The sequence below is a fragment of the Crocodylus porosus genome, unplaced genomic scaffold, assembly GCF_001723895.1.
Source record: "Crocodylus porosus isolate Cpor-Errol unplaced genomic scaffold, CroPor_comp1, whole genome shotgun sequence".
Taxonomy (NCBI): domain Eukaryota; kingdom Metazoa; phylum Chordata; order Crocodylia; family Crocodylidae; genus Crocodylus; species Crocodylus porosus.
The window spans coordinates 103,138,467-103,155,094 of NW_017728931.1; the positions used below are offsets into that span (position 1 = coordinate 103,138,467).

Consider the following 16,628-nt stretch of genomic DNA (forward strand, 5'->3'; position numbering starts at 1 on the left):
GACCTGCCCCTAATGAAACTGTGCTGGTTGCCCTTAAGCATCATCCCTGAAGCCGGCCCATCGCAGATGTGCTCCTTGATAATCTTCTCAAAGAGTTTCCCTAGGACTGAGGTAAGACTGACGGACCTATAGTTGCCCGGGTCCTCCCTCCTTCCTTTTTTAAAAATGGGGACCACGCTGGCTATCTTCCAATCATCTGGCACCTGGCCCGAGCACCACGAGTGCTTGTAAAGCCGTGCCAAGGGCCCTGCAATAACCCCTGCTAGCTCCCTTAACACCCTGAGGTGGAGAGCATCTGGACCTGCTGGTTTGAACACGTCCAGCACTTCCAGAAGCTCTCCAACATAAGACTAACTATGGCGAGAATGAGCCTGGGTAGAGTGGAATGGGTCTGATTTGTCCAGTGATTTTCTTTTGTACAGACACAAACTAAGTCCAATTTTAGTTGTTGGTGTACTTCAATAAACATGCTGAAAAATTGCTTCAGAATCTAAGAAAATGTTAGAATAATAGCTATTTTTAGTAGTGAAATTCCTACAATTTATCTCAGGAAAAAAGGTATAATTTCCTCAGTGTTTTTCCTTTGGGTTACAGACTGAAGTACAAAATTTATGGAATGAAAATATGGTTATACTGGACACTGCAAAAAGATATGGCTATGAAGTGGTTGACACTTTCATCCTTACAATGGGACGATATAAAGAATTTCTGCAAGGAAAGTGTGGATGTCATTTCCATGAGGTAACTTTATTTTATATGCCATTCTCAATTTAAAAGGGGTTTGACTGTCAAAATCCTTAATAAAATGTACACAATATAGAATGCACTACTGAATCAAACTTGAATGTTATGTCTCACTATTTGGAGGGAAACAAAATCTGGGTAATGGTAAAAGGTAAAAGAGTAATACTCAAAGGATTATAGATCCTAACCAGGTAAAATGAGTGCCTCATCTAAAAAATTTACCTCTGTTAGAAATGGATTCCATGATGCATTGCATAGTTTCCATGTCCTTATGCTTTTCTTACTTGCACTGAATATTTTTATTTTTTTCTGGAGCTATTGAATTTGATGTAAGTACTCTGCCCATACTCATCAACATACATTTTTTTTTAATCTAACTTTATCCCTAGCTGCGTTGTTGACTTCATCCTGAAGTGGATTTTTTCAATGGACTTTCTTTGAATTATAGGCAAAGTTCTGATAGAAATACTCTATCTGGCTTCCTACTGAGCTGCTGGCGGCCCTAGGCTTTGGGAAAGCCTAGTGATGTAGTTTGTCCCAAGGTTAGGGACCCCAAAGCTTTCCGGCCCCCTTCTATAGAACCAGAAACCTGTAAGACCTTGGAGACCCACTCTAGCTGGGGTGTCAGGGTCCAGGTGTCTTTCCGTATGACAGAGCCCCTAGAGCCCCCGAGGAGTCCAGCTTGAGCCAAGGATCTTAGGACCTGTAGATCTACAGAGGGATCTAGCTGTAGAGCTCTGGGAACCGTAGGATACCAGGGTCCTGGGATCCCTGCCATGCAGCCAGGAGCCAAAGCTCTGAGGGGTACATGCCATGCATCTGGGAACCTAGAAGTTCTCAGTCAGACATAATAGTACAACTACACAGATTGCCACAGGATCTCTGGGTTCCCTGCCACAGAGCTGGGAGCCAGGGTCCCTCTTACCAGGGCACTCAGAAGATCTGGGTCCTGAAAACCAAGAAGCACTCAGTACTTCTAGGGATGGGCTCTAAGGGCCTGTGACTTTGGAGCAGCCCTGCCATAGGGATGTATTTGGAACCAGGGCGTTCTGAGTCCACGGCTCTGAGACAGCTCTGCCAAGTGACCGAATGGCCACCCTCCACTTTGGACTGCCTCAGCCTCGGTCAGATCTTCCAGTTCTGACAATACTGATGTAATGCTCATCGATTGCTGGAAAGCTACTGAATAGTGAGGGATTTTACCACATTGTGGTGATGTTTCTAGAACAGGTTTCTTTCCCCAGAGTTTCCATTTTGCAGGATATTTAGGCATTAACTTCCCCGTGAGCTGAAAATTCAGAAAATCTACCACCTGTACCTTGGTCTATGGCTCATGTTTTCATTTGTTGATCAGGAGCCGTAAGTAGGTTTTGTTTATAACTTTTGTGTGGTAGATGCATATTGGAAAAGTGGTTGTATTGATAATGTGTTGCGAGTCATTCTTTCACATTTCTGTACATAGCTTTGTTTCTGGCCCTCGGTTTTGGGTTGTTTTTTTTCCTGCTGTATGTATAGCGGAAGGCATTATCTGCTCAGTTGGACTAAATGAAATAGGAATATTATAAAACCTCTGATGGGGGCAGTTAAGGACTCAGTTCCTTCAGATTTTTTTCAGAGTCCTAGAATCGTCTCACAATATCACGGTCATAAGAGCCAGTGAATTAAATCCAAAAAGAACCAGCAAACAGTCTATTGCAAGTAAGCCCAAAATCACCTGGCAGCTGCCAAACCAATGTCCAGAGAAAGCAGGAAATTTGAAAAACAAGATATTTAAAATTGTTCTGGTTTCCCTTAGGGTGTGTTTTTGAGTTGGTAACTGTGTCCTTTTACAGTGAGGAATCAGAGAGAGATCAGTTATGCTTTTGCACCTTTTGTACGATAAATATATCAAAAAGAAAGCCTTCACTGATTTCAGCATTGCTTGGTATTAAATCACAAGTTTTTCTTTTGTGACAATCACTTAAAGGTACGTCTTTTACCTCAAAGTTGACAGTGAAAATTCTGATTACATTTTATTGCCTCAATTCACTGCCAGGTTTATAGCTCAAAAAAGCTTTCTGAAACATTTACAGACAGAATAATCTTTAGACCAACAGAAGGTGAAATTTCTTATGAGGATACATGCCACCTCAACCTTATAGATGGGGTAGGGTTGTTGCCTAGCAAAACATTTTGGGTGACCAAGTTTTAGTCTACTGACAAGGGAAATTAACCTTCCAGGTTAAAAACTTGAACTGTCAAAAAGTGTCAGGTGTGTACAGATTACTTTCATAGTGCATGCCTTAAAATAAGGTTACAGATGCAAGTCCTTGATAATAACGTACAGAAATAAAGTATGGGCAGAAATGGAGAGATGAAAAGTCAAAGCTGCAGGAAAATTGGCTTGCTAATGTAACAGAAGATGTGATTTGCAAACCACAAGTCCATTAACATCTGAGGCTTCACATGTGTCTAAGCAAATGATAACCAGACTCTTGAGGTGTTTAGGGACTTTGCATCAGATATAAACCAACAGCTGAAGAAAAACTGAGGGGTTTCATTACTGACCAGAATAGCGGTATAAATGCTCTTGATTTAAGAGGCAGGGACCCACAAGCTATTTCCTTTGGATAACAACCTAGATAAGTTTTCCTATTAGAGCTATTATTATTTTGTGGTTAAAAAAATGGAAAAAGAAAGAAGGGGAGTATGCCAACACTTGACTGAAATGTTAGCTGTTTTTTCTGACAAAATCCATAGGAATGTGTTTACAGTCAAAAAAAAGCACCAAATAATGGGGACTGCCAAATGTGTTCTGGATGCCTGGAGAGGAATAAATGCCACCTGCTTGTTTAACAACGTACCACCTATTTTCATGCGATTCACCTGCATTCGAGCCAGCCCCCCTCCCTAGAAGCCCCCTCTCTAGAAACACATGCATGCAAGCCTCTCATTGAAGTTGCTTGAAACGCATGCTGTTATAAAGGCACGATGCGATCTTAAGAGCTAAATGAAAGTCATGATTTTTCTGTGTGTCATCTTTTTTTCCAAAAAGTTCTATAAAAAGTAAATCCAGAAATAAGATTTTCCTTCATCATATGCCCACTTCACAGACTAAAAAATCCTGTTCTGTGGCTAATCAAACATAAGAATATGTTAAGCAAGCAAACAGCAATTCAGTGTCACAACAGTTGAAAACAAACAAGCAAAGATTCGAGAGTGTCCTTATGGCGCCTTCCTACTATCCCCCCTTACATTTTACTTAGTGATTCTGACCACTTCCTGGTAGCCAATAAGTTCCATTTAATCCTCCCAGGTGCAGCATCATGCAAATGATGCCATTTAAAAACAAAATAAAAATTTTATTTTTCTGCTTAAGTTCCACTGACACACATGTATCCTCAGAAGCACAACAGATTTTATGACCATTGTGCTTCTGAAGGAGACAGATGCGGGTGATTAATTAGTTTGGGCTGTGATCCTGTCCTGGTATCACTGGTTCTCTTTCTAGGTTCAGGGGCCCATGGTAGCAAAACACCATATAATTTCAGGGCTCTCATTCTGGAGGATTCAGTGAGCACTGCAGTCACCTGTTACTAGTAGTCTTCTGATCTAAATCAGAGGGGCCACCAGCCAGGCATTTTTGGGATCTTTGCCCTAGAGTCCAGCTGTGGCATGGCTCTAGGGCAGGCAGGTTAGGAGCGGTCTCAGAATCAGACAGAGACTCAGAATTACAGTTTGCTTTTTGATTCCAGAGACACATACCCTGCACCAGTCCTAGACCACTGGTGGAGTGCAGCAGTGCTGATAAGTATGTTGGGGGCTGAATCCAAGGCAGTGGTGACAAGTAGTTTAGGGGCTGAAGCCAAGCCTCCATGCATTTCCCCAACCCTTCCTGCCCATGTGATATAAAGTCACAGCTGGGTCACCTAGTACATCCCCCTGCACAACTGCAGAATTTACTGTTTGTAAGCCAACTCAAACAAATGCATGTGAAGCCACTTTTTAAACCCCCCCAATGGAAGATATTTCCAAACTTTCCTGAGTGGCTTGTTTCATTACCCTACTGTTTATACAGTTTTAAAGGGTTTTTTTCCTCCCAGGGTTTTAATCTAAATCAGTTTAAACTACTGCCTTCTCCTACCATCTGTGATAAAGGAGAACAATTGTTCTCCCTTTTCTTTACAGCAGACTCAAATATTTGAAAAATGTGAACGCATCCCCCATTTAAACTTCTTTTCTCCAGACTAACTCCTTCATCAGCATTTCTGCTCATTTCTAATCCTCTCCAGTTTCTCTAATCTGTGGGGGGCTATCAAGGAATTCCATAGAGTTTCTCCCTCACTTTCCACATGTGGGATGGGTAGCTGGCCTCGTACAGCAAGAGGACCTTCTGACCCCTTACTCCCCCATGCATCTGTGTGATACAGGCCATTATCTGGCCCTTAATCAGCCAGAACTCAGATTGGTTGTTCAATGGGGCTACAGCATGTACTGGCTATTCCTCCAGGCTTTTACCATGTTTCTTTTTGATGCCTCTTACTATTATTTTCATTGGGAGATAGAATCTCACATTGAGCTTCCATTGAAATGACCATCAGAGCCCAGATATGGCCAGGACTGAGTGTCCCCAGCTGAAGTCTTGTGTAAGTTTGGTGTCTTTGGCTCTGGGTGTTTTTATTTTAAAAACTGTTACTGATGATAAGAGGTCTCTGTGTTTGGAAGAGGAATAGCTTTGCATATGAGGAACAGGTTAATATAGGATTCACTGTCCACAAGGAAATTATCTGTGTCACTGAGAAAAGTCCAAGGAGATTCCCAAATGGGTCTATATCATTAGTTTTAGAAGTTTTAGCTGTGGCTGAAAAGGGAGCTGGAATGGCTGAAAAGAGGAATCCCTTTATGTGACCAGTTGCATCCCCAAGTTAGAGGCCTCAAAGACCATGTCTACACATGCTTTTACACATGCCTAAACTTAATGTGCATTTTCTTAATGTGCATCAAGGTGATTTAGGCATGTATCTACATGTGCACATGCTAAGGTGCATTAACAGTGTGTGGACCAACTTGTAACTAAAGTCAGTTGACATACACAGCATTAATACACTTTAGCATGTCTACAAGTGTATTAAGGTGCTTTAGTTCTTCGCACCTAATTTGATACCTGCTGTTGCTTCCCACTACTTCCTCCACAGTCACAGAATCCACAGTCTTCATGTTGACAGCTCTGTCTTAGCCACACGTTCACTTCCAGGATACAGTGGTCTCTGCCTAGATCTTTGCTTTCCACAGAAAGAATTAATGAGAACACCAGTTGAGCACCAGTTGTGCTCTAAGCCCCTTAATCCTCCTGCCACGAGTCCCATAGTCACCTCTCCAATCTACTTAGTGTCATTCCTGGGAGTAGCATTGTTGCCTACATGGAGAAGCAGGAAGGGGTAGCAGTCCAAAGGATGGATGAGCTTTGACAGAGCTTGTGACATTCTGAATCCGGGCTCCAGGCTTGCAGCACACCTCCGAAGCCCCCCAGTCTGGACAACAATTTTGTGCCTCTGTCTTCAGAAGGGAGTCACCAACCACCACTACTCTTCTTTTCCTTGGTGCAATGGTTGTGGAGCCCTTGTCCTTGGGGCTTTGCACTTCCTGCTCTCTAGTCTGCTGCCTATTTTGCCTTATGCCTACAGATATCCTCTCCTCCGCCTTTTCCTCAGCAATTCCACTGCAGAGTGCTTGAAAGTGGTTGCTGACTTCAGTCTACTGTTCTTCAGTTCTGGGGGCCCTCCTTCTTTGAGTAGTCACATGCTGCCACTTCTCCTTATTGCTTGTTGGACTCTCCAGTACTGACCTCTTGAAAACTCTTTCCAAATAATCTTTCTGGTCCTGGCTGCAATGCACCATGGATACTCATGCTTCCGAGAGCTTGTCGTTAACACCGCAACAATGGTCCTGGAACCAAGGGGCCTGAGCATGCAGTGTACATGCACTGCCCACCTGTATCTGCTTTAAACCACTGGCAAACCAGTTTGCTAGTGAAACTCACATTTGCTGACTTGCTCCAAACTTGGAAGTTTGCCAGTGAAGTTACTTCAGACTTACTCCCAGTACTTGCTCTCAGGCCCACCAAAGACCAGCATGTCTCCAAGTTTCGAGTGTTGGCTACAAGTGCATGTGGGCAGGCCATGTAGGGGTAGAGATGAGTACAAAATCTTGCTGTTCCCTGACATCTCCTTTCCTCACCAACCCACAGCTACTCCTAGTTTTGTTAGATACAAGGAAACCTATATAAATTCAGTTTTTAACTAATTTCTTTTTCTCAGCGTGCTTTGGAATAGAACAGATGGGCCAAGAACAAAAAAGGGCATTTACTGCATCCAGGTTTGAGTTCTTCCATAACATAATAGTAATGCCCTAATGTACACAGAAGAGAAACTGTCAGCCTTTGGATTTAGTATTTTAATCAGTGGCTAGCTGCAGGTTGAGTACTCAATTGTACTCAGCTGCATTCTGTGAAGATCGCTGTCTACAGGAATGCAGTTTCAGTGACTGGCTTGAGGTAGCAAAACTTTAAAACAGTTACTGGATCTAAGGCACTAATTTAGACAAATGAGCTTGTCCTAATTGCATAAAAACAAATACTTCTCTTGGATCTGCTCTATCAAATTAGTCTTAGAATGTATTAATTTTCTAAACAGACATTTCTTGCTCCTTTGCAAACATAGCCAATCCCTCTCACTCACTCTGGTCAGTCTTTAAACATTTCACCTGTGTTTTCCCACTTACATTTCACTTTGTATGAGTGCCTCTATATGTGTTATGATCTTATTTAAATGACACATTGTTTTAGATATCTGCTACTTTATTTTGAATGTCTCATCTTACAAAAAACCTACAGCCAAATTGAGGAACACTAGATCACAAGTTCAGCATTATTCTTAAAACAGATAAGCAGCCTAAGACTCCCTGCTGTCAAGTCAGGCAATCAAATAAAGGATGTTTTATATATAGAAACAAGCTGAATAGAATGAACTAGATGAGCTAGGATGCAACATGAACACTGTTTTCCCTAAGAACCTATATTTATGTTTGTTTGTTTATTTTGCTTTTGATTTACTTGCTATTTTATAAGTAAGTTTGAGTGGGTCCAGAGACTCAGTAGGTTAACTGTTTCATTTTGGGTTAGATGATTTTCCTGGAATCAAGCTGATTTTCTGTTTTTTTCCTACTACAAGAATCCTGCTTCAGGGTGACCATGGTGGTGTTTATTTACACTTAGGCAGACAAGAGGGGAAGATATATGAAGTTAGGGAAAAAACAAGACCAGAGAGCATGTGGTTTAGTGAAAGGAACAGGGCTTTGGAGGGAGCAGAAACTATCTCACTGCTCTTTACCCAATTAATTAAATGCAAGATCCAAAAAAATAAAAATAAAAATAAACCAGTAGGACAGTGCCCATCTCAATGAACCACAGTCTTGGCCCCACAATACTTCCCCTCTGGGCTGTTCTATAGGCCCACTTCAAGAGCAGAGCTGGAGGATGCTTGGGAGATACCTAGTCCAGGAGTGGCCAACTGTAATACAAGTGGCACATGCAGACTTTGTGTGTGGTATGCAACAGATTGGTCAGGAAGCAGAAAGCAGAAGAAGGGGATCAGAATTGCATTTGCAGAGAGGGCAGGATTAATCTATAGCATGTAGGCCAGAAAACTTGGCCTCACTGGCCTAGTCCATGGCATGGCAGTTAAAGCATTTTGCTAGGAATTGTGACATGGAGGTTCAGATTGTCTCTTGATGATGGGAGTGAGATGTGGGTTAGAATATGGGACTCTCACTTGTTGGGCAAGTACCTTCACCAGTACGTTATTGGGCCTATCTGTTGGGTTTTTTTTTTTTTGGCTTTTTTTAAAACTTCAGATGCACACGTGCATACCTGGGTGATCGTGTTCTGTTGCAGGGAGGGAGTGAGAGAGAGAGAGAGAATGTGTATTGACACATGAGTGTCAATAATTGCACTTACGCAGCTACCTGAGTACTCCCTCAGCATGTAAAGGTGAAATAGGAATTGGCCTTAAATGTTTTAAAACATGGCACTTCTGAGGCTGTCACAGACTTTTGTACCCAGAGAGCTGGGTTCTGTTCCATTGACTATTAAGGGCTGGAGTGAAAAGCATCTTACTCATTATTTACTACTTAGCACCATAAGCTTTGCACTATATTAAATGGAACTAATTGTGGAGTATATTGCTTATCAAGGTAAGTGTATGAAAATCTAGCCCAGGAAGAACCAAAGTATGCTTATCTTATCAGTGGCAAACATGGATCTGATGAAATATTGGGTCGGGGCACATAGAAACATTCACAAATGTCACTCTTCTTTTGCAGGTGGTAAAATCTAAAACTTCTAAAGAAAATCCTCGTGTAACAATGAAATTGTCAATGCACTATGCCCTAGGGCAATATTTCAACAGTCAAAGCAAGCTGTCACAACTGCAAGACTATGCAATGAATTCTCAGTCACCGTATCATGTCAGAGGTCCAATAAATCAAGTTTATTCTGAAATCCTTTTCAGCAGGATATGTGCACATAAAAGGAAGGCTATGGGAACATAGCACCTTTCAGAAGGTTTAGGGCTTGGTAATTCCCACTTCTCCAAGTGACAGTCCAAGGACCATGCTGAATTTATTACATGCTTCTTAGATTGGCTGCATATGTACCAGCAGAACTGGAGACATTTGACACTTGTCCTAAATGTTATGCAATCAAGATGTGCGTCTGTAGACTTGTGGTTTTCAAATGGAAGATGGACAGATGTAAAGAGCGAAGGAAGTCACTTGAAGTATTATCCAATACTAGAACAGCTGTACGCCAAGCAACTGTGGATTATGCTGGTAACAAGAGACAAATACTTGAAGTATTTGAAAAGGACTGCCTGAACTCTTTGTCTTACCTGTCTATATATGTATTACATTATACTGTATATAGCAATGGGTTACATTCCATTTTAAATAGTTTTTATTGCATACCGAAGAGCTTACTTCATCAGCAATATAATAATATTTCTGTTTCTATTTCAGTATTTATATTGTGTGTTTTTCAGACACATATTACTATTTTATGTACAGTACCAGCTTTTGAACTGTAGTTTTTACAGCTAATTCACATATTTTTTCCATGTTTTCTCTTGAAAGGAAAAGAAAAAATAAACATTTCAAAACTAATACAGATATTAGGTTATCTTGAAACAAGATGGAATATACTATCCCAGTGGAACATGGATAGATGGTGAATATTTTAACATAGCCTAGTTTGTGGTCCCAGGTCAAGAAGGTTGCTTAAACATGTGTTTGTGTGCTTTCCTGAATCTGAACTTTAAGTCAGGAAGGTATTTTCCCTTTTTGTAAATCGCACTTGCTGTGAATTTATGTGAAATGCTTGCTATCTGAGGGTCTGGTATTACAGTGCTTATTCAGGAAAAACACCCACTCCAGGCATACAAGGACTGCAAGACCTGGCTTTAACATGACTATAAATATGTGACTTTAAACAAATACTTAAAAAAAGAAAGGGAAAAGGAAACCGCAAAACTAGTTCCTGATGTGTTTTGATACAACCATGTATGATTTAATAGGACATGATGTGGTTTCATGTGGAGAAAAAGTGCCAGGAAATGTAGGGAAACTTTTTAAAAATTAGATTCCACTTTCAGGGAGTCAGCATTCAGGGCTGCTTCCTCACACAGTGGTGTTGTGGAAGGGAACCAAGGGGCAGGAGGCATTAAAATGGGGACACATTGAGTCAGAAGGGAGCTCAGTGGTATGCTCCTCTCTGCCCAACTTAACAAATGTTTGTAGTCCTCCTGGCCCCCCACAGTACATAGGGAAAACATCTCCTTGGAAGAACAGGAGGGGCCAGTGGATTAGGATTGCTCATGGATCCTTGAATTCCATCCAGTTGGCAGCCTATATCCCCAACTGAGATGTGAATAGTCCTCTCACCAGAAGGTAGTGTTTTACATTGTATCTCTGAATTTCCTTTTAAGGTTTTTTCCTGCCAAGGTCCTTTATATTAAAGGGGGAAATTATAGGCCGGTTTCTGTCTCTAGTAGATTTCACAGTAAATTGACAGAAGTGATTATACTGTAATCCAAAAACAATATACTGAAAATATCAGTATTTGGTTATCTACTAAATTAATCCTGACAGATCCTGTTGTATATAGAGACCATACATGTGGATCTTACAGTGTCCATGACAGGTCTGTATAGAAACATAGCCTTAAAATTCATAAATTCATGAAACTGATCCCGCTCCATGGGCATCAGTTGAAGTTTTGCCAGAGACTTTAATAAAAGCAGGTTCAGGTCAAATGTCTTCTATAGTAAAATGACTGTATATGGGGTGTATCATAATTTCTGCTTCACATGTTCAGGATCTTCAGTATGTATCATTTAAATCCATATGCTGTTTCTGTTGTTTTTGCTGTACACAGTTAAGTTGTAAATTGGATTTTGGTGCGTGTGTTTGTTGTTTTTTTAAAATCAAAGACTAAAAAGTTAAAGCATATGCTAAAAAGTGATGAAAAACCATGTGGCTAATTATAGTTTTGCTGTAGCTGATGCTGGCAAATGTGCAATTCATCACTCCAGTTTCACCACTAGATTATTTTTATGTATCATAGTCCCAAATGTCTTAATATTTTTTACATGTAGCAATTTGAAAGTGTGCTTTAAATACACACACACACACACACACACACACACACACACACACACACACACAGAGTATGACATTGTTGGTACTATTTGCAAGTTGATCTTTGTTTAAAAAGTTACTTCAGATCAAGTATTTTCATTAGCAACATATGATCTGTATCTAAGTTATACAAAGACAATGCACAATAAAATACTAGGTATGGAGTTAAGTCTTTCCTTGTTTAACTTTAAAAATGTATCTAGCACAGAGTGGCACGTGAAAGAAAAGAGTTAGTGATGAATCATACAGAAGCACCACCATTTATTTACCTTAAATATTTGCATATTGAAGTAATAAAATATAATTATATTCTGCAGTGCCAGTGAAAGTGCATTTTTGGCATTATTTTTGCCAGAATTATTTCTCCTACTGTAATTGACACTATAAGAGATTCCTAATTCTGTTATTTTGCCATCACACCACAATTATTAACAAATAATGGACCCAATGCTGGGATATTCATTTAAGGTGAAATTCTGTTCCCGGCTATAGCTGTGGAAAATCCTAAAACAGTAGAGATGTAACAGGGGAAAGGGTAACTAGGCTGTGGAAAACTACTTAACAAGTCTGAATAGTATGGAGATTGTCTTCCTGTCCCATCTCTATAAAATAGCATTTGAAGCCTTAGAATTTTTGGTAGAAATATACCATGGGTTTAAGGCATGGGCAGTAGGTCCACAGCGAGATAGACTAGCCAACAAAAATAAACCCAGGAGGCATTAGAAACTGTGTTCATAGCCACTTTTGCTTTAACTATTGCTGCAGATGTAGACTAGTGCATTGGTGTCCCACAGTCAGAAGGGTTGGATGGCTGTCTTGCATATAACCCCACCGAGTAGCCTGTTCAGTTACATTATTCTGGTTTTAGCTAAAATGAACATCTTGAGAATTATGTGCTACAATAGGAAGCTATTTTACTATTTGTGCCCATTAGCATTGTTTTGAAGAGTCAACTTCTGCATCAGAGATGCTGTATATATGTGGATTTATACAGAGCTGGAATGGAGAGTTGATACTATTTTTATACCATGTATTAATTTTTTTAACTGCCAGCTTTTGAGATAATCTTTTTCACCCAGATAAATATAAGCCTGTTACAGTGGTTTTTTTCCCTCTGTCATATTGTTTTCTGTCATATTCAAATTACAACAAAATCTTTTACTCTCTGGGAGGCCTCGTGGGACCAGCAATTACCCTAAGGTTGAACTAACTGTTAAAAGTTATGTTCCTGCTACTATGCTGAGCCACAGAGAATGCTTTGAAGAAGCAGGTATGTATGATATTAAGTTGACTGTAATCCAGGGATCTTTCAGATGACTTTGTAGAGTAGGGCAATTTTTTTAGCGGTACAGTGAGTTGTCTGGCAGAGAATCAACTGTTAAACAAGCCCCTGTAGTTTCAAATAAAAAAATATAGTCTTACCTTTTTGTTTGCCCATTAGGTTTCCATCTGGCTCATTTGGCCTCCCTGTTATGTTATATATACCTGCTGCTGGCCCACCACATCCTATAGCCTGGAGTTGACTTCCACTCAAGTACTGCCATGAGAAGCTCCTGTTTGCTTGGAAAACAAGAGTTGGGAATATGAGTTGTAAATATTGGGTCATTTCAGTCTTCAAAATAACAGCCTTGCCACCTTGCCATTTCTAGTAATGCCAATAGCAAAAGGCAGACTGAGTTTCACAGGAGCAGGCTCTTTATCTAGAACAGTAGCTTTCAACTTGTGATCCACACACCCCCGGGGGCCCACAGACTATGTCTTAGGGGTCCATGAAAGATGACAATGATGAATCAAAAGTACATGAATACCCACACTTACAAATCAAAAGGTTGAAAACCATTGATCTAGAACACAGAGTTGTTTGGGTGAATTTAAAGCAGCAAGCAACCTAGTTTATTTAAGCTCTTGGGGCCGAATGCTGCTGCCAGTTTCCCCAGTGTAAATCTGGGATAATGCCAGTGAATTTGTTGCATAATACAAACAGTTTCACAACGTGCACACCCTCATTCTGATTCTCGGCTCAGTTTTGGCCCATATTCAGTGAAGCTAAAAGCACCATGCTATAAAAATGAAAGCATAGTTGTAGTGCAGAGAGAACACACATGCTAGTTTTAGACTAAATAGAATGAGTTGCAATAGAAGTGAATGTGCAGTGGCATAGGCCTGCATTAGCAACCAGAGCAAAAGAAATCTGGAAGCCCTAGAAACACAGTCTGATGGTTCACTGCCATGCTAGGTAGAGTAGTTTACCTACATTTCATTCTGGTTGATCAAACATGCTCCAACACATAACTGTAAGCAGGTGTCCAAGCACAGTCCCAGAATTAGACCTCTTGGACATGGTGTCATCATCAGCTCAGACCGAGCTGAGCATTGCATTGATTTGCTTCAGATCTATAGTGATGTTACTGAAAGCAGGAATTAGTTGTCTTTGTTCCAAGTTATTGTCTGTGAAGAAGCATTTTCAGGCCAGATTGTCAGATCTTAGGGGAAACAATTTTTTGTTATTGTAATACTGGCATACATTTTTCTGTGCACATTCATGCAATGAAGAGTGATATAGTCTGTGTCCACATAGAAATATCCCTTATGCTAAACCACAGTACAGAGAAGTCTCCTTTGGTTTTTGGCATTTTTAACAGTGTTATTTAGACCTATCTAGCAGGTTTAAAGAATACAGCATTAAAAAAGCCAGAGTGCAATCTTTATCTACCCTAGTGCTGCCTCCTTGATGTTAGCAATGGTGGGAACCTATCCCTCAAAATGCTGTTGTAATTATGACTGTGCTGTTAAAAACGTTGGGCAAGGAGTTCAAATACTTTTGAGGCATCTTGGGAAAACTGGAGCAATTGCAAAGAGCTCACTGCTGATCGAGTGAATGTAATGAAAATTGTCAGAAGCCCTTTAAAGTCAGTGAATACTGTGGGATATTGCCAGGGCTTGAAGAGCAATTCTGCATTTGGCACAGCTTCTCACTTACCATGTTCTGAGAGTGCCTTTTATCCTTTCATTTCTACTTGTCATTATCAACTTCCATATTTCCTTTGTGATTCATTGAGCTTAAGGAGCTTATAGCAATATTTCTGCTCAGGCTGATAATCACTACGCACCCTCCTCAGATGGTAGTTAAATTATCTTACAGTCACTACATCAGAGCTATTTTTTGCTTTTACCCATTCTATGTTTTGTCAGATCTAAGGATTCTGGATATTTACAGTTTATCCTAAGTGACCAACTTTAAGTATAATAATTTAAATGCATCTAATACAGTCAAATTAATTCCACTTATTAAAGCAATTTATAACATGGCAAACATTAAAAAAATTAGAAGACCTAATCTGGCAAATTGCTGAGTACCTTCAGCAGAAGAGTCACTTGCCATCTAGTAGGACTGAGCCCACTGAGTTTCCTCTAAATAAAATAAAAGATACACATTTTTGGTAGCAATGTGGGATCTTCCAACATGAAATGTGATTTCTATTGATGGAACATTTTTTTTTTCATATCAAGGCTAAACATTTTTTAGTTCCATGAAATTTTCCCGTTACCAAACTTTTTCTATTCTTTTTTTTAAAATCCTATTTTCAAGTCCTTTGTGTAATACATCTTGTCAATGTCTTGTAAAATACATTTGTGTGGGGATAAGTCTTAGTTCATTTAATTTGGTAGCTAAAGGCTAGATCCAAAGGAGACTAAGAGGCCAAACTGTGCATGCCTAGTTCATAGATTCATAAATGTTAGGGGCTGGAAGGGACATCACGAGATCATCAAGTCCAGTCTCCCTGCACTTGGGCAGGAAAGACTGGACACTTGTGTTGTAAAAAAGATTTTCCTTATCTCTAATCTAAAATGGTTTTCTAGCAATTTATAACCATTAGTCCTAGTCTTCCCCTGGGGAGCCCTGGTCAACAGACATTCTCCCAGTCCCTCATATGTGCCTGGAGTTCCTGGAGCACTCCTAAATCACACCAGTATAAAGCATGATACCTATAGCCACTGTCATTCAAAAAAGGCATGGTATATAATATGGGTTCACCATTATATCAGTCACATATCAGATCAGCACCACTAAAAGGAAAATTAACATTATCAGCTATCGGCTTTTTTTTGGCCAGTATAGCCAATAATATCACCAATGCCGCATGCATGCTCACAGCCAGGCATAGAGTCAGGCAGCTTAGAGAGCAGCATCCTGCCAGTAAGTCTGGGGAGGGGGTAGATCAAGGTCCATGCAGTGAGGGAGGGAGTGGGACTGCAGCTGGGGCTGCCCAGCCAGGGCAGTGAATGGGACTCTGGGGACAGGAGCAAGATGGAGCTGCAAGTAACTCATCCAGAGGGGCATGGGGGTGTGGGGGCACTTCCTACCACTGTGCACACCCCCAGGGGACAGACTATAGTCACCCCTCCCAGTGCTGCTGCCACCTGCCCTGAGCCCAGTCCCAGCCCCCCGCTCTAAGAGGCTGATGGCCCCTGGCCCTGCCCTCACCCTGTGCACATATTTGGAAGGACACATGCCTCCCCTGATTCAGGGAGCCCATCCAGCTCACTAACAAGCTCCCCTGGGGACCTGGAGTAGGGGTGTGGGAGGTAGCTAAGGAGCAGCCTCTGGGCCCCTGCCTGGGGAGGCTGCCTCTGTGGCAACTTAGTTGTGCTCCAGCCAGGGAGGTGAATGCCCGCTCATAGGTCTCCATTTTTTGTACTGCTACAAACTTCATAGCACTACCAAACTAACTTATGTCGAAGGCCTAAGGGTGCCTATACATGTGCTCATTGGTGTTCTAATAATGCATCAAAATACACTCGATTAATCAAGTCTGCTCCACGTTCTAACGAATGTGCTTCACCACCACTGCAGCATCATGAGTATTAAGCCCTCACACATTTTAGAATGGCTGCTGGGACATTTTAACTAAACCTCATTGAATAAAGTTTAGATAAAGTGTTCCCTGGCCATTTTTAAATGCATGGGGGATTAATACATGTGACAGTGAGGCTTTTAAATGAGACCGACTGCTTGGGAGACGGTCTAATTAGCCCCCTCCCCCCTCACCTCCAAGTATTAAATAGTGTCTATAAAATGGGTTCATAGAACCATAGACTCAATGAGTGGGAAGGGACCTAGACAGATCATCTAGTCCGACCGCCTGCCATGGGCA

At 41.0% G+C, this 16,628-nt stretch overlaps 1 protein-coding gene across 1 annotated transcript in view; it reads left to right on the forward strand.

Moving 5' to 3' along the window:
- The window catches only part of CPED1 (cadherin like and PC-esterase domain containing 1), a 225,958-nt gene extending 216,146 nt beyond the window's left edge, over positions 1 to 9,812 (forward strand). Inside the window, exons 22-23 of the mRNA XM_019543955.1 lie at positions 595 to 741; positions 9,103 to 9,812. Coding sequence (XP_019399500.1) covers positions 595 to 741; positions 9,103 to 9,330 — 375 coding nt within the window. The 3' untranslated portion in view covers positions 9,331 to 9,812. The remainder of the gene's footprint in view (positions 1 to 594; positions 742 to 9,102) is intronic.
- The last annotated feature ends 6,816 nt before the right edge of the window (positions 9,813 to 16,628 follow it).